We start from the raw sequence: 22,140 nt of genomic DNA, 5'->3' as shown, positions 1-22,140 counted from the left end.
TACTCCATTACAGTCCTTACACCACATTCACTGCGTGTATTGACTGCATGTACTTGACTGTGTGTCAAGTATTTGAGAATCCTCCAGCGTAACATTAAGAGACAGGACTACGCAGTTAGAGATTTGTTTGACTTTCTATTCCACCTTGGGAAAAGTGAAGGCAAAGGCCTGACTTGTTTTTGCTTTGCTTAACATTTTTTAATCACAGATGCTGGTAAGTATTTACACAGAGAAAGCATGCTCAAAAAAACCCGCTTTGCTTTTGGAGATGATGGTGTGATCAGCCATCATTCCTAGGGGGATTAATTTCACAGCCTGAGACTTAGCACCCACACACATGAAGCTGACCCTTAAGGTGAAGGGCACAGCTGAATCCATAACTGGAAAGTTGTTGTTTTCTCAATACCCTATTGCCAAATTCTGCCTTAACCACTAAAGAGATCACACAGAGTGTAAACTCCACTTAGCTGTCAGTGTGGCTGCCACTAACTCTAATCAGTCAAGGTTCCTTATTTCTCTGGGCACAGCAGTTTGTGTTGGTCAGCTGGGGAAGGACTGTTATCAGTTACAGGGACAGACTGACACAGCTCTTTAACTGAACAGGCAGGGGAAAGAGCATGAAGTACAGCTCAGGAAATCAGAGTAATTATACCTTGAAGTCATGAAGCTCAAGCATTAACCTTATCAGGTCAGTGGGAGGAGGAACACAGGCATCAACCTCTAATTCTTACACACTAAGTCTTATACTTCTAGAAGAGGAGGGGCTGGCCACAGCAATTCTTGTTCATGAGAAGGAACTGGCTGGTCTGCAATTCTGAGGAAAGGGGAATATTTTTCCCTTAACCACATGCAATGGGATCTTGGATTCATTTCTCTTTCTGATGCCAACAGTATCCCAGTAAGCACACTACATGCCACAATAATCAGGGACAAAGAAAGGCTTTGGTCATCCAGATCTCAGTTCCCTTCCTACACTTATGACTCTGTTCAAAAGGTGTGGATTGTTATTAAGGAACAAAAGACTTCCAATAAAGTGGTTTGGCAGTAGTGGCAGTGTGGGTCGTCATATTGATCCCAAGTACTGACACTTCTGTGGTAATCCCTTCCCTGTATTAATTCAGTCTTCAGCCTCCTATAGAAAAGATCTTGCTATACACAGCAAGGTGATTTTTGGAGATGACTGCTCCATAAATTCGATTAAGAGAGCATGTGCCCATGCCCCAGTCCCTCCTGTCCACAGCCCAGGATATTAGCTTAAACCAACACCCACCAGCGCTTCAAGCTAAGGTGATTAATAGTGAGCTGTGACAGCTGAAGAATGAGCACATTTGCTTCTTCTACTTTATGTCTCCGCTACCCCTGCAGACAGCTGGGGAGAGCAGTTCCTAAAAACCCTTCTTCTACCTTTCTGACTGTCAGAAGCCTCAGCTGCTGAAGTCCCACCAAAGCAAAGAAGTTTGTCTGTGAAGTCCCAATGAAGACTAGTAGAGTGGGATTGTTCTGTAACCGGGATCTACTGTACCATGAACACTGAAAAAACCTCACCTGTGGCAGTTTGCACAACAGACTCAGAGCAATTGCTCCAGAGCCGCAGCCGATCTCCAGGATCACAGGATGAGGGACAGGAACTGGGAAGCAGAGGCCTGAATTCTTCTCACATTTCCGAGATTGTTCCTCCACAACTAGAGAGATGAGATCCTAAAAAAAAAAAAAACAAAAAAAAAAACCCACCAAGAAATAAGTTTCTAAGGGAGCTGTTTTGACTCACACCTTTGCAGTCTGAAGATTCAAGTTTAAATTTCTTGACTCTGTAGCCCAGTGAAATGTATTTTTGTTGCTAATTTTTAAAACACAGATGGCAGCAATGGAACTGACATGCTAGAAGTCACTTCAGCTCCATCTCCCCCACAGGGTGCTTTGATTAGCAACCAAATCCTCAGGATACAATTTCCCACAGATCCTCTGAATCTTCTAGCACTGTTGGGAAAAACAATAACCAAACAGCTGGAGCACATTATCTTCTGTAACACCATTTTATTTACTCAAAAATTCCAGCTTTCAGAATTTGTAAGCTTCAAAATTTAAGATTTCTACACTGTCTCAGTATGGTGCGTAATCTGGAGGCAGAGGTACAGCTTCTAACAGCATCTAAACCAATAATCCAACCTGCAGATGAAAAGCAAAGGCAATGAATTATTAAATGATCCAGATGAGCAGCTCCCTGCATGGATTTCAGATTGTGGACTCCTACATTTTGTTGGTATGAAGTCACATGGAAAAAATTTTCATCCATGCTCCTGGATCTGTATGTGTCTCTGCCACCACCGTCTCCTCCCTCCCATCGATTTCCTCTTTTTTTAAATCCCTTCGCATATAAATCCAACACAGCAGGAGAGGGCTCAAAGATATACAATTCTAAGGTTTGTGAAAATGAGTGACTAGCTATAAGAGAAAGCACATGTGTGCCCCTCAGACTGCAAACTTCCCTTGCTGTTCACTGGAGAAAACTAAAAGACAGGAACCTTGCAAACACCTTGAGCACATCAGCAGGTCCAGCGTGTGCTCACAACTCCCTGCAATCCCAGTGCTTCCATGGTACACCAGTACAGAAAGGAGGCTTTACTGCCCATGGTGCTCCCGCAACGGCTAGGTTATGTCACTTCAGAGGTCTGCTCTTGCATCTCTCCTGTAAATCCAGAAAGCTTAACAAAATTTACAAAGAATAATCGGCTTGATTTCGCCAACAGTTAAAAATTAAAGATATTACCAGGAAAATTAACGGCTTTCCATTTTTACAAGGAATCTTGCATGAGTATTTAAAAGCAACGCATCCTGGCAGGCAGGTCAGCAATGGCCTTTTTCAGGAGCCTAGACTGGGTGTGCGCGTACATAAGGGCATAAACCCTTCCTTGGATATAGCACCCTAACTGGTGCAGTGTAATAGATGCCTTGTGCAAAGGTGTAGTTTTTATGAAGACATTTGTTGCTGTTGGTCATCCTTCATGCTAGGCCAATTTGTATCTGCAGGAAGCAGGGAAGGAGGACGCAAACAGGTATAAAAATGAAGCGTCAGGGTAGATGTTCTTCACTAAAACATCCCCAGGAGCAGAGCATCCGAGACACAGGCTGTTTTGTCAGACAGGATTTTCTAAGGTTTCCCACAAGATGTGAACTGCTTTTAAACATATTAAAGTATTGTACCCCTGCATGCAAGCACACATCCAGTGCTTCGAGAACAGAAGTGAAGCTTGTACTGCTTCCCAGTCCGGGACGGAGCAACAGGCATAGTTCAACATTGTCCAGGCCTCTCACAGCCAGGCAGCTTCTAAACGCTCCATTTTAATAGAGCCCCTTTGCCTGTTGACTCCTCCTACTGAAAGAGCCTGAAAGCATAAGTAAAAAGGAAAGATTTGGTTTATTTGAATGTGAAAACACTCTGCATTTCCTCTAGTAACATTGCTGTTTCTTCAGATCAGTTTCTCAGAGCCTTTGCCGTTTTCAGCTCAGCTGTGTTAGGCTTTGCTGGATCTGCCAACAATAGCCTTTTGCGAGCCACTGGCTCCTCAACTTTCTTTAGGCTCCTTTCCACAGCCACAGCTGTCGGGGGCCTTCAGGGGCTTTTTAACAACAAGCACCTTCAACTGTTTTCATTGTTTCCTCTCAAATGTACTCCAGTTGTTGAGCTGGAAAGAGCCAGAGATGCCCGTGCCTTTGCTCACCGGATACTCAATGACAACAGCCTCCGTGCTTCTCCAGACTGTGCCCTCTGCCTTCCACAGCTTTCAGTGCTCCTCAGCTATGAGCTCTGTTCTGCTCATATCCAAAAGTCCAAGAGGGAACAAGAAGCAGCCCACAGGCTGGAGGGCACTATTGAGAGATTGTCTTCACTGCAAAGTTCGGTTTGGGGACTGATCCCTCAGCCTTGCCTCAAGGCAAGGCAATGCCCTGCCTTGGTCACCATGCCGTTACCATGGTCACCTGCCATGGCCCTGCCATGGTCACCATGTCCTGCACTCATCAGGGAGTTTTGCTAACAGCCTCCAAAATCATATTCCTTGTTGCTGCTCTGGGATTCCTTTCCTAGACTACTATGGAGGAAAACATTCTTATAGGCGCCCAACAGGGCTGCGGGAAACCACGAGGACTACCAGCGCTCAGATAACAACAGGGAAAAATAAACACCTTATTTACCCACTTTTGTATGAAAACGGCTTTTGCCTTTCAGCTAACAGCTCCAGATGAATTAGCTTGAAAACACTTCTGCATTGGAGACAGCCAGAGATTGTAACCGCAGCTGGTTTGAGGAAGCAGGTGCTGATGATTCCAAGACCACAGAGGAAAAGCCACCCAAAAAATTCTGTGCAGCCATTAAATCACTCTTTTAAATACCAGCCATTTCTGGTCACTTACAAATATTTCCAGGAAATCTCTACAGTAACTCAGAACAACCATCTGTCTCCAGGGCTGATCACACAGTAGCACAAGTTACTGATTACAAATGTCCAAATGTAACTTCCCTACAGCAGAACTATTATTAACTTCCTTAAGGTTTATCATTAATTTCATGTAATTAAGTAATTTCAAGCTTGGAGTTTTTAATGGAACTTCTGCTTTACACATTCCGCAGTGAAAGTACTTTTAGAGTGCTTGCCAAAACTCCTATTTAAACATGACTGATTTCAGTTTTTACCACACACATATTAAAAAAGGGATGTTAGTATTACTTAGGCTTTGTATCCTACTTCCCAACCCCCTTGCTTTATTGTTTTGGTTATTTCATATACTTCTTACTGAGGCAAAGGCTAGTTCTCTCTTCATATACGTTTATCATAATAGTCCAAAATTAGAAGATATTAAAAATAACGTGACGACTTAAAAAAACTACATCCTTTTCCAGACATTAGTCTCTCACTACAATCAAAAAGTTCAATAATTATGAAAATAAATTTTCATGAAATAAATTCAATTGGCAAGCAAAACAGAAGGTGTAGTCTAATTGGCAATTTAGGGAAAAAAAATACTAGTAAAGATTATTCAAATTGAATTAAATTTGCCATTATGTATGTATTAAAAGCAAGACGTAAAGACAAAACAGAATGCACTGGAACAAGACATTCTGTGATTCTGTTTTAACTGGCTCTGATACCATGGTCCTTTTCTTCACTTGCAGCTTTCATGTGAAAACCACATTTCCCCTACACCTGCAAAAGACTCAGGAAAACCCAGCAACCACAACACAGAGTGTGTCCAGTTAGCCCACTGCCATTGCCTCCAGGTTTTCTTTTCAGAAATCATGAATGATTGAGTTATCCAAAATTGTTTTGAAATAGTATTCTTCAGATTCTTCTCAGTATTTTTTATCTTTTAGCAAGCCATCCAGCCAAAATCTGTGCTTCTCCAAGCACACCATCATCTCCAGGATGTCACCACTGGAAACTGATAAATTACAGCACTTTGCAGAACCACTTTCAAATCTCGTCTTGAGAGATGAAGTATTTCTGACCATGCACTACAGCGTTCACTCAAAGACTACAAAATACCCTGCAAGACAGACATTCCCTACCTCTGTGCAAGAATCTGACTAGAGCCACAGCTGGAGAAGAGCAACAAAGAGGCAGAAGGTGCTAAAAAGAGATGCCAGGCCCAGACAAGAGAAACCACAGATGGCCAAAGGCTATGGTCTTTATTGTGTAGATACCCTACGTGTTCTCAGGCTGAACAGGTTCAGAGGACAAATGCTTGCTAACATAATGCTGCCATCACTAAAAGCCATCTTAACTGTCAGTTTGATCACCAGCTTTAAAGGTTGTGAGATGAAATTACAAAAATTCCTTTGGGAAATAAGAGAAAACACTTTGGCAGCCCAGGCAATTAACCTTTGGAATACATGAGGTAAATTCTGCACAATCTGGCACTCTAAACTGAAATGGCAGGCTGTTCAAAAGGGTTTACTTTCACTCACACCATTTACAGGATTCAACAGAGAGAGAGAAATGTCCCTCACTACACAAAAATACTATTTTGGATAAAACAAAAACTTGACAATCAGTGTGTCTTTATAGTCTCTAAACACGGGAAAATGAGCTGGCTTGCTCAGGTGCCTCAGCCCTGCAACATGCTGTGCACCTGAGTACCTTTAACACATTTATTCTCACAACTCCCATTTTCCAGATGAGCAACTGTAAAACAGTGACGATCCCAAACTCACGAAGGAGGGCTATGGCAGAGCGGAGCCTTGAACCCAACAGTCCAGAAGCCTCACCCGCACCCTTCCTACTGACACCACTTTAGATCATGGAAATGGGTCCCCCAAACTCCAGTTAGGAACAGGTAGGTCTACAGTTCCGTGAGGGCAACTGACCTCCTGCAGAAAAGCAGAAGGCACAAAGATCAGAACCAGATTCCCATATCATCTAAACAAACAGTGCTTGGCTGCTCTTGAATCGTCTTTCTGGTATTACTGTTGTAGATCAAAAATGTAAATATATTAAAAAAAAATAAAATTTCAAAGTGCTTTATTAAGGAGCAAGTAAAATCATAAATTCAAAAAGTATCTTACAAATTTGTCCCAATTCCACATTTACCCACAGCGTGCTAACCACTGGGTAGAATGAATGCTTAACTGCAGAGTTATTAAAATTCAGATTATTGCTTACAGTATGCATCACTATTGTCAGTAACAACACAGCCTGCACTAAAATCCTGCTAATCAGTGCACAGGTACTGGCAGAACTACTTTTATCTTGGAGCCTGGTGTACACATGTATGGGTATAAGTGTGATATTTGTGTCAAACTGGGGAAACCGAACATTTTGAAGATCCCTTCTCCCCTAGCCTGTGCAAGAAGCTCCCTCCCCCAGCAAAAGCCACTTTTGGAAGGAGTGGAGGGACTGAATGGCAAACAGACAAAACCAGACAGAAATTAAAATCCTCTCTCCGTTTTTGCTAGCGATGGCATGAAGGTGGAAGGGAAGGTGGGGCTTGGACACAGCTTGGACAGCCCGCACGAGTCAGAGCTGTTGACATCTGCTTGCAGGGGCACATTGCACAGTTCATTGAACAGATGGGCGCACAGCGATCTTCAAGTAGCAGAGAGGAAGAGCTAGAAGTCACGTGGAAAGGTGAGCTCAGCTGCCACCGCTGTCCCTTGGAGAAAATCATATGTATGGCTAAAACTGCCCCACAGCTGTTCTCTCCCGTGTCACTTGCAGGACTGCCGTGCACCTTTCTGGGGCACACCAGCAATGCCAGTGAGCTTCAGGGCCTTTTTGTCATCTGCTACAGGCAGACAGCACGATAGTCAGGGCAATAGGCTAGGCTGACAAACAGGGCCAGCTCACAGTTTTGCAGAGTTACTAGTGTGACTAAATCCCATTTTCTGCACGTTGCAAACTCCCCTTGCTCAGTAATAATCAATGCGCTTTCCCTTCTCCCCCACTTTACAGGATTTTGTGCAAATAAATATTCAAGAGGATGACAAGAGCACCAGCCACCTCCGAAGCCTGCGCATTCATGCGGGTGGTAAGCTAAGTGCAAAGCATCTGGGAGGGTTTTTACATTGCACTGAGCTAGGTGGTGCAGGCGTCAAGTGATAGGTTTTCAGGGGCCTAAATTCCGTTGCTTAGCACAAAACAGAGCGTGGAGGTGGTATCTAGACCTTTTATGTCTTTGTCAGAAGCGAATTAAAAAACCCACAGGGAAAATGCACGACATCCTTGGGAGGCAGAAGGATATCTGGTCCTGACTAGCAAAGGAAGAGCTTGCACGGACTAGAAGACACCTATTACCTGCGGTTCCATATACAGGGGACACAAATATTTGCTTCCCATGCTACTTAATTTCCAGCACTCAGAGGTTCTCAAGCTTTTGTCTCCTGGCCAAGCCACTCACAGCCTGGTCTCACCTTGCGATTCCAGGAAGTCTTGCTTCACTGCCAGATTCGCCCTAAGTTCACGCTGTCATTTATTTGGGGTTTTTCCCCCCGCCTCATCTTCTCTGTTGAGCGAAATAAACGCAAAACTTTGCAAACACCTCCAGCTTCCCATGAGCCTCTGCCTCACCCTTCTACCCACAACTCCTGTTCCCCAACACACACCCCCCAGCACACAATCATGTTCTGACAGGTTCTTGGTATTACCTCCCCCTCCCTGCGGCCAGGTCTCTAGTTCACTGTATTTCTTGGAACCGCAGCTGCACAAAGAAAGCGTGAGGACAGTGTCTGCCAGCACCCAAACCACAAGCTCCACAGCTGCACAGCTCCAACCAGCGGGGTCAGGCAGCTTTCAGCACCAAGACACTCTGGAGGAAACAGCAGATTCTTGCTGCACAACAGTGGCTACAGAGCTGCGTGGAAGTCCAGAGGCAAGGCAATCACGTGCTACAGTCTAACAGCAGTGATGTTGCTGTGATTAAAAGTACAAGGCTAAGAAAAACAAGAGGAGGAGAGGAATAGGAAAGGCAAGGGTGGAGCTCAGCAATTCACACTGCATTCCCTAGAAGCACCCTTTTTCGTGCCCCATGTGCTCTGGGGAAAGCGAGGCAGACAAGATTCCAGGGGTATGAGCCAGGGTGGCAAGAGGTTCTAACTGCCCAGGCTAGCAAACAGGATGAGGAAAGCAAGAGATACGTGAAAACCTGGGTAACCTTCTCTCTGCTCTCGCACACTTCCTGGGAATGTTTTACTTATTTGTGTGCTTTCCAGAAACTTCTGTTCTCAGAATCCAGGACTTTCCATAAAGCCTGATCTGATATTAACCAAATCACCCCTCCCCTCCTGTTTGTCCACTTGGCTGCCAATCAGCACATGACAAAACACCAGGAAGCCAAGCGGGAAACCTAACTCCATGGCAATGGCCATAGAAGATCACTGCCACGTGCCCTCTTTCCAAAACCAGGCCACCAAGCCAGCCCAGTGCTCAGGGGGCAGGCAGGCTACAGCGGTTTTGTCCTGGGCTCTTCTGCCTGGCATTGCAGCAGGAAAGAGAAAACGTTGCAAAACACCAGAACAACTCCAGAAGGAGCCACTGATCCTGCAAGAAAAGGTGGCTTTAGGCAGAAGCAATGACACACAGGTAAAGGCACACCTGATACTGAGGAAGGAGTTGGCTTCTCTGTCACACAACAGAAGCAGCTCCTGATGTGTCACGGCACATGCCAAGCGCTGTTTCATCTGTTGGAGGAGGAGCTGTGACAGCATCTAGAAATTGTTTCACCAAAGGCAGCAACCTTTGCAACCCATATGTGCTAGTGCCCAAGAGAAATTACCACAGTTGTCATGTCTAAACTTGGCCATGCCCAAGAGGGACAAGAAGAATGGATCAAAGTCACTGTAAAATGGCTGTAACTTGGGTCTGCAGCACAAACCTCTCTCCAGAATCAAGGCATTTTCTTTCTCTGCAGATACTGGTACTGACCTCTGCCAGATACAGCATCTGGACAGATGTGCTGGTCCAGCTTGCTAATCCCTAGGTCCAAAATTCCAGTTACTTGGATGTCTGAGAGAAGGGGGGGGGCTATTTCATATGAAACTCACAGAAATAGAGGCCCTCTTTCAATGGGAAAAGGGAGATTAAAAAGCTGAAGACTTCATAGAGTTCCTTTAGGGCCAAAAAAATAAAGGCATTAACAACACGGAGATCTATGAAAACATATTAGGAAAGTCTATATAAGTTAACCTGGGGAACAGGTTTGTGCATGACTTAAAAGAGCAGCTGATGCTTTCCCTGCCTTCAGTGCAGATTTTAGCTTTAAATTCACATTTTTAAGTCTGTCCTGGAAACCACCAGCTTTGAAGTAATCCTCTGCACTAGCATAGCCTTTTTTTCTTGCATAGGAAGCCAGGAGAAACTACTGCCATAGTTCATCTTGGCCAGTTAGCCAGGAACAATCCTTTTTCTTCCTCCATTTCCTTTTGAACAAGAAGAATTCTGCCCTGGGAAAACATCCTGTCCTGATTTTAAAGTAGCCGGCAGTAGACTTCTGCTAAGCTGTTTGAGTAATTAATTACACTCTGTGTTAAAGATGTGCACCTTTTCTTCTGGCCCACATTTATAATGCTTGTTACACACTTGTCTATGAAACTAAAGAGACTTCTTTATCAAATTTCAGCTCCCTGTGCCAGGTAATTAACCCCTAAGCTTGTCTTTGATGAGCTAAACAGTCTTTCACAACAAGGCAGATTTTTCCAGCTGTTAATCCACCTACTGGTTCTCCTGCAAACCTAGTTTTCCATTTCTTTCTCAACCAATCAGTAACGTAACTGGACATAATACTTCTGCAACTATTCCACTACTACAGTACGCAGATTATTTAATCCCGCTACTTGTACTTGGGAATCCGCTGCTAACACACAGAAGGATGTCATTAGCCTGCTGGGCAGCCCACTGAAAATGGGTGCTCATGGTCAGCCCCAAATCTTTCTCCAAGCTCTTCTGGCAGGGGAAGCCCCTCAGCCACAAGGCATAGGCTACATTATTTCTGCATAAATGATCTTGTGCCTAGCTCAAAGGGTAATTCCAGTCGCTTTGCATCAACAACAGGTTCCCTTCATAATTCCCATTCCCCAACCTCTGTGTAACAGCCCACTTCCAAAAATATTGTTTTCCTCCAACGTACTGATAAAATATTACCTATCATATGATCATACCTGATCTACGTGAGGCCACAGCAGCAACACTCCAAATTTAGCACATTTGTTTGCAGCTACATTGTGACAGCAGTTAATTTTTGATCTATTAAATAATGCCCTATTGCATTTATGTTCAATGTACCTTATGCTACATGCAAGATAGGGCACCACGACCCTTTTCATTTCCCAACCGGGAAGCCAGTGATGCCGAAAGGAGAAGCAGCCTTCCTTTGAAGAGACAACTGGTCAGAGGCAAAACCATACACAAAAAAAGTGCCAGTCTCCTGACTCCTGATCCAGGGCCCTACTCCACTAGACAGTGTGACCTTTTGAACTTTCCAAGAAGTAGCCATCTCTGGCAATGGAATTAGGGAAATGAAAGGCCATTCTGCATCAAAAGCTTCCTTTTACCACTGATTATAAAATGTGTCCACTGCTTCAACATAAAGCACCGGAGAAAGGCCTCACCTTGCAATCTGTATATTTGCATATACATGTCAGGAAGCAAAAATCCTCCCTTCTCTGTGAGCTTGACCTTCTTAAAAGGTTAATGATAATGTTTAGCTAGGAGTAAGGTTGAACTTCATGAAAGGTTTCTCTGAGCAAATCTTTGCCTAAAGTGCTTTCACAGAACACCCCAGCACAATGACTGCCATTCAGCAGACAGATGCAAGTAAAGAGCAATGGTTTTGGTGTACTGAGCACGTTATCATGGGAAAGAAAATCTACCTTGGGAAACAAGTTAAAAGCTTAAAAATCATAGGTGGAAAAAGAATTGATTAGAAAGCAACAGGACTAAAAATTACAAATGCTATAGAGAGCATGAATAGTTTATGTTACGCAGTAAGAAGTAAGGACTTTCCTGTTAAATGAGCAGGCAGCACCAAAAGCAAAGAAAACACATTTCCCACTTACAGTACAAAATTAGAAAGATTCGCTATCAGATGATGTCGTGGAGACTAGACACAGACAGACTCAAAAGAGGATTAAACAAATTAATGGAGGACAGATCCATTAGTGATGATGAAGCAGAATGACCCCAAATCCAGCTTTGGCTAAGAACAGCCCTTAACTGCTGACTGTCAAAAGAAGGGGGAATCCTTCTATACCTATCTTTTCCCTTGCAATTTTGCCCCCACCATCTGCTACAGGCCCTGATCAGACATGCTACATGGAACTAGACAGACCAATATAGTCTGACCTGCTAAGTCTTCTTTTTTTTTTTTTTTTTTTTTTTTTTGCTCTCACAGGGGACTGCAGCCATGATCTTTTTTGTATGATGTCCTGGTTTGACATGACTACTAAAAAACATTCAGTATGGCATAGACCTTTAATTTCTTCCCCTAAGATGTCTCCCAGGCTAAACACGCATCCTCACCCTACAGCGTGCTTCTGACCCCCTTACAGGACAATGGACTGTTCTCATGACATAGCCACCACAACAAAGGCAAGACAGAAAAAAATTGTGTAGGGTACAAGGTTGTGCTGAGATCACAACAAGTCAAAGAGGTGTCACCAGGGGACTCCTGGGTGGCCTGGGGGTCAGAGGGGATGGTGCGACTCTGAAAATCCTCTCAAGCAGAACTGGAGACCTCCTCCCAGCAGCTTTCATCCAGCAAAAACAAAAACTCAGTGTCCAAGAATCTGACTCTATCCACACAGTGGCTGCAAGGGATAAAAGGAGACCATTTTTGTTTCCACTGAACAAATAAACCTTCATTTGCTTTAAAACCCAGGAGCTGAGAGGAGGGGATCAGAAACGCCAGCAATCCTCCAATAATTAAGAGGAAATCGAGCCATCAGGAACTCGGCGAGCCTAAGCCTGGAGTGCCCTCTAGGGGTAAAAGACTGGTGAGCCACATACCCCAAACTACTTCCTTTGGAGAAATCCTGGACCAAACTAAATCTTTCCTTAATGAAGTAACGGCGAGGTTTAATTTAGCCTATATTTGCCTGGACAAAAAAAAGGAACTATGTATCCACGGTTTGCTGAGCTCTTTGTCCTACTTTTCCTCTGATCCGCACGGCTGCTGTGATGGTGACAGAGCCCAAGTTTCAGAAGGCCTTGCTTCAGGGAAAGGACTTTCTTCTCCATTCATACAGTGACTGAGCAACGTTGAACCAGGGATTCCTTGACATTACAATAATAATCACGTAACAAAGATAATTCACAAGACTGAGCCCACCCCAAACTTTAGCCCAAACACCGCCCCACTGCAGAAGCCTGGCTCCCGTGGTCACAGGAGGAAAGCAGGCAGGACGCTGGGTTCTGCAAGCCCTTGCAAACCCAGTCAGTGCTCATAGCCGCGAGTCCAAAGGTTTGCTCACAGAGGGCCAGGTAACTGGAGGAAGGTGAGACTGAGAACTGCTTAACAAAACTCTCCTCCAACGCAGCATGTCTGTGCTCACAGAAGTAGCTATCAGCCCTGCATGCCAAGAAGTTACGACTGAATGCCATCAGCTTTGTTACCCCGGTCTCAGAGCTTAAACAGGACCTGCTAGTTTCCTAATTTTGGCTGCCCGTCCCCTCCCCACCCGGATTCCCACGGAACAGAAGAATGAAGCCAGATGCACTGAAAAAATATTCCCAGAGGGAACAAACGAGAGAGGGTTCAGCTACCAGAGAGAACAAACTGTACTACAAAGGGGTAAATTTCACACAGGGCAAAATTAAGCAGACAACTGAGTTCCTCTCTTTGCACATGTCTGTGTCCCCAGGACTGAAACAATGCCGGTGGTTTATGTCATACTGTGTTTGCCTTCGTGCCATTACCAACGCGTTCTGGGAGCAAAAGCCATAACCCTTCTGTTGTAACCATAGAATAAAATGTCAATAAAGTGTCATAAAGATGGCTCCTCTATTTTTTCAGACTTTGAATCAAGAAGCAGGAGCATTTGCAGAAGCTACATAAATATAACTAGGAAGAAAATTTTGCAGCTGCTCATGTATCTGCACTAACAAGTCAATTTAGGGAGTCACATTTACTCAGCCAAGGACAAGACGTGCCACGTGGCTCGCGTGTGCAGCCACAGATAAGTAGCTTGAACCTGGGTATCAATGTTGATAATGAACTGCTTCCTAAAGAACAAGGATTATTTACAGATATTATTGGGTGAAAAGGTTCAGCACTATTGGGTTTAAGAATGCTACAGACAAATTCTAAACAGAAGGAGAGCAACAGATGCAACTAACTTCAATATTTTTGAAAGAAGATATTTCCACTGCGGTTTTAAAGTCCAGTGAAGTCTGGACAAATTACTCTGATGAAACGAAACATAGGCAAACCCCAACCCAAACACACGGCATAGAGCTCTTGAGTCAGAGATCAGTCTTCCTAGCAGAAGGAAAGGATCTGGACACCGACTAACTTTGTGCAACAGGTTACACACAGTACACAATTCCTGGAAGCAGCACATGCCTAAAGCAATGCCCTGACAGGCGCTGCTAAAGAGCTGGATCTTGTCCCCATGTTCTTCTGTCCAAGTAACCTCCCCAGCACCACATCACAAGAAAACGCTCAGTTGCCAACAGAGCTCCATTCCTGAGCTATCATCATAAACTTCTGGCCTTCCATAATAAATGATCTAAAAATGGGCTTTCATAGTAAGTACTGTGACACATCAAATAAAGTTTTCTGAGAGAGAGAGGTTTGGGTTAAGCTATTTATGTTACATTTTTGCACCAGGGTACGTTAAGTGGTTTCAAACACAGCACTTTACACACACTGAGTTTCAGTTTGGGTCAGCGGAGATGCTTTTACCAAAATCATGCACATGGGCACAATTAGCAACATTCTCAGGCATTAACCACTCTGGCTTCCACTCCACACAACAGACCTTTGTTTGACATCTGCCACTGCGTGGACACAATTAGAGCACAGCACCAGAGGAAGCCTTGCCAGCAGGTGTTTTGACTTGCAGAACATGCAAGTTCTCCCTGGTTTTAATGGCCACGTCGCGTCCACGAATTAACAGAGAGTTAGAGGTTGGAAATACTCTCGACTCAACCGGAGCAGGAATACTGTTGACAATAACAAAGCTAACCATCACTGGGCTCCAACGGGCAAAATTATTCTTTCAAGCCCTATCTCCAAACTTAATCACCACTATGATTTAGGGCCCAACAGGCTCTCAGTGGCGTGCTGCTGACACCCCACACCAAATCAAGACTCTAGTTCTGAATATTCTTCAACAGGCTGAGAAGAGAGGATGTCTAAGCGGTAGTTGTGCTTATTCCTACTGAATTGTCTGGATCCCTCTCATGGATTTCGGTAGCACCTTCTCCTTCAAGGGCCAGAACGGAAGCACAGGCTGTCTTTGCCTTTCAACTTTTGTGTAATAAAAGGTGACAGATGAAGGAATCTGCAGCCTGCATCCCCTCTTTTATGAGCTGCTGCTTTCTTCATACATGCCCAATACTATCCCTTCCCCAGAAAAAGCAAAGGTCTTCCCATCTCCAAAGCCCACTCAGTCCTTGGCATCTCTTCTGACATTGTCAGTAGGGGACATTATGTCTGAATGAGCCTTTTCATTCTGTTTACAGCATGGGGCCCCTACTTCTAGAGACCTGAGCAGAGGGCCACCAGAGCATTACAACAGTCACCAAGCAGCAGGCAAACGATTGAAGAAATTACTATTAAACTAAAACAGGTTTAAGCTTCTGCAGATTCCTAAATGGACAAGTTATGGAGACTACTTCATCTCCAAAAGTTAACACAGGCTCCAAAACAAAACAAATTCTTATTAAAAAAAAAAAAAAAACAAAAAAAAAAACAAAAAAAAAAGAACCAACCCAAAACCAAAAAAAAATCCTCACAAAACCTAAAACCTCCCGAGGACTGGTAAACAGAAAAACTTCCTTGCCAGGATGGTCCATGAGTGAAAGCTAGGCTACTGTTAGAAAAAGTGTCACCGTGTAGTTCTTAAGACTTTTCCCTAGCAGCAGGAACATTAGGGAAAATGGAGTTTTAACTTGATCATGTACGGCTGTCCTTTACATTCTTATGACTGACATTCATATTTAATTCCAGCCCAGGTTAGAACTTACCCTTCAGTTTCCAGTGTTTGTTTGTTGCCATTCAGGAAACAACCCTTCTGTTTCCAGCTTTTGTCCAGAAACCACTGTGGAACCATCAGACAGGTGGTAGGTGCCATTTCCTACCAGCCTGCACTGTTTGAGTCTGCACATGGACAAACAAGCTCTCTGGAGTCCATGACTATTTTCCAGTAGCAGCTTTCTACTATTGCAGGATTTTGCTAACAATTGCAGGATTTTGCTAACAACCTTTGGACAACTTCTTGATTCTTATCCTTTTATCAAAGCACTAAGCCACTGGGATATAGCAGTATAGGTTTTGAACTTCTAGGAGTCATTACTATAGCAGAAATAAGGAAAGAAAGCCAAGTCCTTCCATCAATGGAGAAGGTTTGCTGTGTAATTAAGTGATACACTAGCTTGCAACATCTCTTGCTCTGAGCCAGGAGGCAAAGTTCACCAGCATCAGTTCCAGACCACAAGCCTAGAATCCCTCTCTGTTCTAAAAGAAGTGGAGTGATCTGACCTCCTCATCATGACAACCTCACGATATACATGGCACCTTCATAGCAATGCTATGATTGTATTGTATGATATAATTCACAGATTCAAGCTCACCCCTGCCACTTTCCCCACATTCATACCTCTGTTTCAGGCCGAGGAATAAATACTGGGGGTCTCATCTTCAGAGTCAGGTCCTGAAAGTCCCACTCACCAAGCACATACTGCACCGGCATTCTGTGGCAGGCAAAAGCAAATGTGAACACTTTTGGAGTACACCCCGTAACACAGAAAAGCTCTCAATACCATGCTTACCTCGTTACTAGCCACATAACCCTTTGGAGGGCAAGCACCTAGACACCCCTAAGGCTCTCCACTGCATGTGCCATGTGCACTCGAAGGGAGTGGGAGCTCCATTCCCACAGAAGAGTTTGTTATCAAGCACTGGACCCAGGAAACTACAAACCAGTCAGCCTCACCTCCATACTGGGGAAAGCAATGGAGCAAACAGTCCTAGAGATTGTTTCCAAACATACCGAGTACAGGGAGGTGACTGGGAGTAGTCAGCATGGATTTATAAAGGGAAGTCCTTCCTGACCACCTGTGACACAACAACCAGCTCGGTGCACGGGGAGAGAATCATCAACACTGTTTATCTTGACTTTCCTAAGGGTTTTGATACTGTCTCCTGTAACATCCTCATGTACAAGCTGATGAAGTATGGACTAGATAAATGAGGTGGATTGAAAACTGACTGAACTGGCAGGTTTGAAGGACTGTGTTAAGCAGCACAAAGCCCAGCTGAAGGCCAAATCACCAGTGGAGTTACCCCTGGGGTCAACAGTGGGGACAATATAGCATAGCACCTTCATTAATGATCAGGACAAAGGGACAGAGAGCACCCTTGGCATGTCTGCAGACGACAGAAAATTGGGAAGAGTAGTTAATAGACCAGATGGGGGTGCTACTTTTCAGAGGGACCTCAGGAGTCTGGAGAAATGGGCTGACAGGAACCTTGTGAAATTCAGCAGAGAGTAACGTGAAGTCTTATAAACTGGGGAGGAATAACCCCATGCACCAGTACAGGCTGGGGGCCAACCAGCTGTACAGCAGCTTTGCAGAAAAGGCCCTGATGACCGGGTGGACAAGTTGACCATGAGCCAGCAATGTGCCCTTGCAGCAAAGAAAGCCAATGGCTTCCTGGGCTGCATTAGGCAGAGCGTTGCCAGAAGGTTGAAGGAGGGGATCCTTCCCCACTATTCAGCACTGGTAGGAAACATCTGGAGTGCTGGGCTCCCAGTACAGGAGAGACGTGGATATACGTGAGTAAGCCCAACAAAGGGCCATTAAGATGATTAAGGGATTGGAGCATCTGACATACAAGGAGAGAGACTGAGAGCTGGGACAGTGTAGCCTTGAGAAGGGAAGGCTCTGGCTGCGGGGCAGGGGAGGGAAAGCTCATCAATAACCATATGTATCTGGTAAGATGGTGTAAAGAAGACGGAGCCTGACTCTTTTCAGTGGTATCCAGAGAAGACAGGCAAAGGGCACAGACTGAAATACAAAAAAATCCATTTAAACCTAAGAACCACCCCATTTTTTTTCCTTTTTTTAAACACTGTAACAGGCTGTCCAGAGAGCTTGTATAGTATCTATCTTTGGATATATTAAAAACAAAATTGGGCATGGCTCTGAGTAACTTGCTATAGTTGATCCTGTTATGAGCAGGGAGGGTCAATGAGATTTCTGGAGGTCCCTGTCAACCTCCATGATTCTATGAATTTTGCAGCCGTGTTTTCAGCTGCTGAGGCACCATACCTCACTTCTTCACGTAGAACAGCAGCTATTTGTTGCAACATTAACAGCACTTAAGACAGAGCAACTTGCAAGTCAGACAGTTCTGGGAATTTTGCATTTCTGCTCCTAACACAAGACTCAAGAGCAGCAGGAAAATTTCAGGGAAGACACTCAGATCCTACAAACAGTAACCACTGCTAACACACTAACTCCCTGATAAACCCTCACATCCTATTCTGCATTAGTTGTGGCAGGATTAATCCACACAGCAAACTGAGGATCCACATCATAACCACACTTATGTAAACAAGCAGGAGGATACTACCTCCAAACATATTTCCAAGCATCTCCCATCTTTCTTATTGATGTGAGTTCTTCAGTATTTCCTCTCCCCACACACTACTCCCCAGGCCCAGCCTGATTCCAGGTAGGACCTTCACGCCAAATACATTTAATTTTTCTGCTAAGAGAACCCCTCACACAAAGCAAGCAAATGGAGGCCAAATGGAGACCAAAGCTACAGCAGCCATGGATACCCCTAAACACCAGGGAAATCCCTCTGCAGGCAAAGCCTAGAAAGGAAAGCACAGCAACACCACAGACCAGTATAGGACTGGCAGCTGAAGAGAGTGCTGAATCAGACAGAAGGAACCAAAGCTAAATTTTGTAAGCACAGAAGGGTTTAATAAAAATATACCCAACTTGGAGTCAGTATTTCCAGTTTCCTGCTCCTCTGCAACATCACTTAAACCCTCTTTGCTCCTAGACAGAACAGATAAGTGATTTGCTAGCTAACAAGAACAGCAAATGCCCATCACTTGAGTCACCATGAGAGACCAATATAGCACTGTTACGACATATCAGCTGCTAATGGTCTTCTGCCTTCTTTCTACTACCATTCTTCTGGCTGCATTAAGATTGAAGGAAAAACCTCCAAAGGAACAACTGAAAGAGAATGCTCCTACCTTTCTAGTCGCTTGTTGCTCAGCTGCTGGATTTGCTGCTGTTGCTCTGTTGTGAGCGGAGTATGGAGGCTTTTGGAATTCAATCTCTGAAACTGAAGACAAAGTCACTTTAAAACCTGCCCACTTGTGCCACTTGGGTGTCCTCTGCACCCTCCCAAGGGCATCCTCCAGGGAGACCCAGCATGCTGACAAACACATACACCCGGGACTGTTGGAAATGACAAATGACTAGGAGAACCTATCTGCATATTTTAAAAGAAAAACTGTACAACTGTTCTGCTGCTTTTCGGGGCTCAGAAGAATAGGTAAAATTAAGAATCGTTCTACCAAGCAAGTCAGGGTACAGTGTAGGTGTATACATCATGGGTTACATTTCAGACCCTCCAAAAGGTGGCATTTAAGAGACCCCAAGTGTTCCACTGGCATTAATAAACTATGCCTCACCCCCTCTGCCATCTCAGGTGCGGAAAAGTTGTTCTTTTTCCTCTAAGTGAGATAAAAAGAAAGGTAAGGGATTCAACCAAAATGACAAAGCAAGAGGCACATGCAGACCTTATTCCTTTCCTATTACTTAACTGTTTTTGCTCCCAGGACAAATGACACTATATATTCACTGGATTCTTGTGCTTCAGGGATCCCATTTGTCTCAAACACCTTCTGCCAGTAGTTGACCACATCAGTGGCAGTCACAAGCCCAGGTCTTCCACTGCAGCTCTGCCTCAGAGATGACCACTCGGGACTTAGGACAGGACCTTTACTTTGACTCGACTCCCCTGGCACACACTGAGGTGAGAGACGCAACAACCTCTTGAGCAGCGGGTGGGTGAGACATCTCATTGTTGCGAAGTCAGTTCCCGGCCTCCACATGTTGCCATCAGCTGATCTAGGCAGTGCTGAGACTCACAGTACACTTGGTACTACCACAAGCCACTGTGGCCAAGCACCAGCTTACCACAGTCAGTGGGTTCTCCTCAGGGCAACATGAAAATGGCACTGGTTTGCAGCTCTTCTGGTCTAGAAAAGGAGGCAAGAATACAGCCTGAATCCCTCAAGCTAGCAAATCACAGGTTGCCCTCTGACAGAGTACAGACTGCTTGTCCTAATCCCAGCCCACAGGTACAAAATCAATTACTCAGACCCTAAGAGTAACAAAGGATTACCCCAAGAAAAGACTCGGGTGACAGCTAACCAGCTCTGCCACTGCAATCCGTATCTTTGCAGAGCTGCCTATCCCCACAGGCCAGAGCTACTACGAGGCCAGTCATGCCCATGGCAGGACAGAAGCGAGCGTGCCTACACACAGACACAGCACTCCTGCCTGTCCTTGGTCCCAGAAAGCCACAGACACACCAACCTTGAGCTCCAGCCCTTGGCTCTCCATCCCGTGGGTGGGTCACCCCGGTTCCCCACAGGAAGACTTTCGGTCTCTTCTAGATTCTTTCTTTTATTCTGTTCATAAACCACAAGTCCTAGGTTAGTGTGTGTGCTCACAGAAGACCTTGACTCCACGGGTCAAGGTTCTTCCACACTGCCACCATCCCCAGAGAGCAGACAAGGGACCACAGAGCCAGGGCCAAGCTGCTAAGAGCAGAGGGAGAAAAGCTCACAAGGTACAACTAGATGGAAGAGAAACACTTGCAAGATGCAAAAGCTAGAAAAGACAAACCCTGACAGAGGGAAGTCAGTCTCCTAACGGAAAGAACTGGCAGAGCCAGACAGAGAGGGAAGAAAAACAAACAAGATGAGGAGACAAAAGAGATGAAACTTTACAGAACAGCTGCTGCATATCACACTTGGAACTGTGTGAGACAAACAGAACAACAACCCCACTTTCCTGCTGTGATCCATCAGAAATGAGGGCCCCTCTCCCTTCTGACTCACAGTCCCTGGAGCCACTGTGGGTTTCCCCGAGTGCCCATTCCCATTCCTCTATTGATGGCTGCTTTTCATCGCTGTCTCGGAAAGGCCACAACCACCTCTCCTCCAATTCCTCCAGAAAACCACCACACAAACAACTAAATACCTCTCTGGAGCAGCCAGCAGCACCCAGTGTGAGTGGCTCTCTGCCCTGTAGGAGTGCTGGTCCAGAGAGATCTGGGGAGGCTGGGTCAGCTCCCCCCTGAGCAGATGCTGGCACTGAACCCCTGCAAGCAGCCCTGGACGCTGCTACATGGGGTACCTGCGCAGGCAGCAGCGTGGGGCCTGCCCTGCTCTTGCTTAACAGTGAAACTGTGGGAAGAGCCAGGGCTGCGCTGCCCTCCTTTGCAAAAATCAAACCAAACAGTGCCCAGGGAAGCAGCAGAGGGAATACCCTGCAGCAAATATCACAGGATCATTATGGCTGGAAAAGACCTTTAAGATCAAGTCCAACCGTTACCTCACAATTGGATTACCTGCTACCTCCTGGCAATGAGATGGGTGCTCTAAGAGCCTAAGGATCCCCTTCTTACCATCTTCATTACCGCTACCTCAGAGATAAACAGCCCCTATGAAAACTTGCCTTTATGTTATGCATAAGCAGCCTGACAGCTACAGTCTTTACCGAAGCAGCTCCCCACTCCAAGGCCCTGTTTTGTGGATACTGCCACAAGAAGAACACTAAAGGAATAAAACATTGACCATTAGTGCTGTCAGGGAGGCAGATAAGACTTTAACCGGCCACAGTGGGCACAATGCTGCCACTACTGTCATTATTAATAAAGGTGACCAGCTACCAATGTGAGGTCCCTGTATGCTACTTCTTGGTGCAAACACCTGTTTGCACACAGGTAGCAAATGTTATTTTTCCCGCAGTTCTGTGGTTTGGTCCATTCAACCCCCAGTTCCCCACACACTGGAGCCCAACACATACACTGGTGGCTGTTGAAAAGCATGGCCTGCCCCACTCTCAGCCCCTGCCCTACACTCCCCGGTCTCGCTCACAGTCTCGGGCAGGAGCTGGGGCTCGCACCGTCTGTACAAGTCACAGGTAGCAAATGTTATTTTTCCCGCAGTTCTGTGGTTTGGTCCATTCAACCCCCAGTTCCCCACACACTGGAGCCCAACACATACACTGGTGGCTGTTGAAAAGCATGGCCTGCCCCACTCTCAGCCCCTGCCCTACACTCCCCGGTCTCGCTCACAGTCTCGGGCAGGAGCTGGGGCTCGCACCGTCTGTACAAGTCGGCATCTTTCTGCTGCTGGGTTAGTGGTCCGCTGGACCGGCCCCTCGCACA

At 45.3% G+C, this 22,140-nt stretch overlaps 1 protein-coding gene across 1 annotated transcript in view; it reads right to left on the bottom strand.

Annotated features, from left to right (window-relative positions):
• The window catches only part of HEMK1 (HemK methyltransferase family member 1), a 28,889-nt gene extending 9,097 nt beyond the window's left edge, over positions 1-19,792 (bottom strand). Inside the window, exons 1-4 of the mRNA XM_009891256.1 lie at positions 19,502-19,792; positions 18,926-19,017; positions 16,307-16,400; positions 1,546-1,698 (exon numbers count right to left, since the gene is read on the bottom strand). Coding sequence (XP_009889558.1) covers positions 1,546-1,698; positions 16,307-16,400; positions 18,926-19,017; positions 19,502-19,792 — 630 coding nt within the window. The remainder of the gene's footprint in view (positions 1-1,545; positions 1,699-16,306; positions 16,401-18,925; positions 19,018-19,501) is intronic.
• Between the last annotated feature and the right edge of the window lie 2,348 nt (positions 19,793-22,140).

Source organism: Charadrius vociferus, unplaced genomic scaffold (assembly GCF_000708025.1).
Source record: "Charadrius vociferus isolate BGI_N301 unplaced genomic scaffold, ASM70802v2 scaffold758, whole genome shotgun sequence".
In the NCBI taxonomy this organism is placed as follows: Eukaryota; Metazoa; Chordata; class Aves; order Charadriiformes; family Charadriidae; genus Charadrius; species Charadrius vociferus.
Note: the sequence above shows the minus strand (reverse complement) of the source record. Positions and strands in the feature narration are given on the sequence as shown.